Source organism: Marmota monax, unplaced genomic scaffold (genome assembly GCF_021218885.2).
Source record: "Marmota monax isolate L192 unplaced genomic scaffold, Marmota_monax_Labrador192_F-V1.1 WCK01_AAM20220418_F8-fsc00108, whole genome shotgun sequence".
Classification (NCBI taxonomy): domain Eukaryota; kingdom Metazoa; phylum Chordata; class Mammalia; order Rodentia; family Sciuridae; genus Marmota; species Marmota monax.
In genome coordinates, this window is record NW_026694593.1 from 3,943,407 (window position 1) to 3,946,034 (window position 2,628).

The following is a 2,628-nucleotide window of genomic DNA, read 5'->3' on the forward strand; positions in this document are numbered from 1 at the left end:
GAGAGGGGGTGGGGGGACAAGCACAGTCTCCAGTGCAGAGGAGGGAAGCGGAGGTGGAGGAACAGGGCGGGCCTTGGAGGGCCTCTGGGGACAGGTCAGGGGTCAGAGAGCACAGAACCTCTGAGGGAAGTTAGAGTCCTGGCTCTCAGGTCCTCCCCGCTCTGGTCCTTCTTGAGAGACCACGTGTGCCCACAGGGACTCTGGAGTCACCAGCCAATGAATGCATGTGCTGGTGTTTCTGTGAGGACAGAGGGGGTGGGACTCGGGGCGTCCCAGCATTCTCCTCTGGAAGCAGGGCAAGGGGAAGGACGGGAGGTCCTCCAGGTCAGAGGATGGAGATGGCTCTCCATTTTCCTTCCTGAAGCCACAGCCCAGGAGGCAGAGGGCCTGAAGAGCCAGGGCTTTACACAGCCGGTCCCAGGGGAGGAGTGGCCCAGAGCTTTACACTGACCTTGTCTTTGGTCCATGCAGGCTCGCTGACTCCCGTGGAGATGTCCTTCCAGCAGAACCAGCAGCAGTGCCAGCCCCCTCCCAAGTGCCCCTCACCCAAGTGCCCCTCACCCAAGTGCCCCCCCAAGAGCCCAGCACAGTGTCCGCCTGCGGCCTCTGGCTGTGCTTTGAGGTCCGGGGGCTGCACTGGCCCCAGCTCTGAGGGCGGCTGCTTCCTGAGCCACCACAGGCACCACAGGTCCCACCGATGCCGTCGCCAGAGCTCCGACTCCTGTGATGGTGGCAGCGGTCAGCAATCTGGGGGCCCTGGCTGTGGCCACAGCTCTGGGGGCTGTTGCTGACCTGGGCAGTTGCAGTTGAGAAAAGAAAATTTAAGAAAAACAGTGTTCAAGGACTGTCCCCACCTGCTGTGCTGCAATACTCCAATCTCCTCTAGCCTTGAGCTCTGGGCTTTCCCTAGTGACTCTCGGGTCTCTTCTCCAGTTCCTGACAGGTTGCCCACCTGGTATCTTCCAGGGCTGGCCACATCGGCCTGATCAGTTTTCACTCCCTACACCTGACCATGTGAAAAAATAAAGATTTGTCTTCTCAGCATCTCTGGGTTCTCTCTGACTTTGATGTGGCCTCTGCTCTGACCCTCCAGCCGGCACAGCCTTACATGGGGATCAGGCCTTGTCTCTAGAGCGGAACAGCAGCAACTCTAACTCCTCCGAAGGCACAGGAAGATAAGGGACACGGGTCTGGTCCCCCCCAAAGAAAGACCTGGTTTCCCCGTAGTATGGTATGGGAAGTGCTTTAAGTGGTGCCCAGACCCTGTTGGAAGGTGACTGCCATCGTCTGAATATGACAAGGTGACCTGGAATCCCCTGCTAAGAGGCAGGGAATGGGAAGGTAAAGGATCTACAAACAGAAAAGTTGCTGAGACACCAGGAGAGGAAGAAAGACTGTTAAAGTTAAAACTGGAGAGGTTTGGCAGAAGGGCAGAAATGTGGCTGAGTTCTCTAAATAGGAGTCTTGGGCCAGAAAACAGGAAAGAAGAAACAAGTCAAAGTGAGAAGCTGTGCTGCTTTTGTAAATGAATATGTTCTTTTTTAAATTCTGATTTGTTATATATGACAATGCAACGCATTACAATTCATATTACACATATAGAGAGCACAGTTTTTCATTTCTCTGGTTGTATACAAAGTCTATTCACATCATTCATGTCTTCATACATGTACTTTGGATAATGATGTCCATCTCATTCCACCATCATTTATAAACCTCTGCTCCCTCCCTTCCCCTCCCACCCCTCTGCCCTATCTAGAGTTCGCGGATTCCTCCCATGCTCCCTCTCCCTGTCCCATTATGAAACAGCTTCATGCTGGTTGTTTTAATGAATCGTAATAATAGCCAAAAAAGAAAAAAGAAAAAAATCAATTTTGATTCTAAGATTATAGTAAGTTTTAGAATTAATTTTATGGTGGTCTCTGCAAGCTTGTCATAAAATAAAGGTTAGTCTTTCCTTCATAATTTATTAGAAAGTGAAAAGTTCTTTAATTAATCTTCCCAGCAACCCTCTGAGGTGGGCATTTTTATTAGCTCATGTGACAGATATGGAGACATAATTGTATCGATTGTCTGGCTACAAAGATGATCAACACAACTATCAGGCTATTTTGATTTTCTTCAAATCAAGTGAAAGAATTCTTTTTAAATTATCTTTAGTTTATAATTTTAATATGTAACATATACAATTTAGCTAATAATTAGCTCAATGTGCTTAGCATTGCTTTTTGAACTCTAGGCCACCAAGATGCCAGTGCACATAAGTCACAGCTTCAGTAAGTCCCCATATGTGGGAAGGTCCTGTGGCAGACCTTAGGCAACTGTGCAGCAATCAAATGACCACCTTCATCCAGGACTGAAACCATCGCTTTGCCTCTGAACCCACAGTGACCCTTTCCACTGAACGAGACTGAAATGATCATAAAGCAAAAATAATCCAGGCCTAACCCAGGGTGTTCCTTAAAACAAAACTAAAAAATCAAAAAGACACCATAGAATTCCTCTCCTAAACATATACCCCGAAGAATTGAAAGCAGGTGCTCAAACAGATATTTGTACACGTCGGTCCATAACAGCACTGTTCACACCACCAAAAAGGGGGAAGCAACCCAAGTGTCCATCGAAAGA

At 48.6% G+C, this 2,628-nt stretch overlaps 1 protein-coding gene across 1 annotated transcript; it reads left to right on the forward strand.

The window, feature by feature from the left end:
• The first annotated feature begins 484 nt into the window (after positions 1-484).
• LOC124077443 (late cornified envelope protein 3D-like) lies at positions 485-826 on the forward strand. The gene has a single exon (XM_046421857.2). It carries the CDS (start codon positions 492-494, stop codon positions 789-791), a length of 300 nt encoding a protein of 99 aa, XP_046277813.1. The 5' UTR covers positions 485-491; the 3' UTR covers positions 792-826.
• The last annotated feature ends 1,802 nt before the right edge of the window (positions 827-2,628 follow it).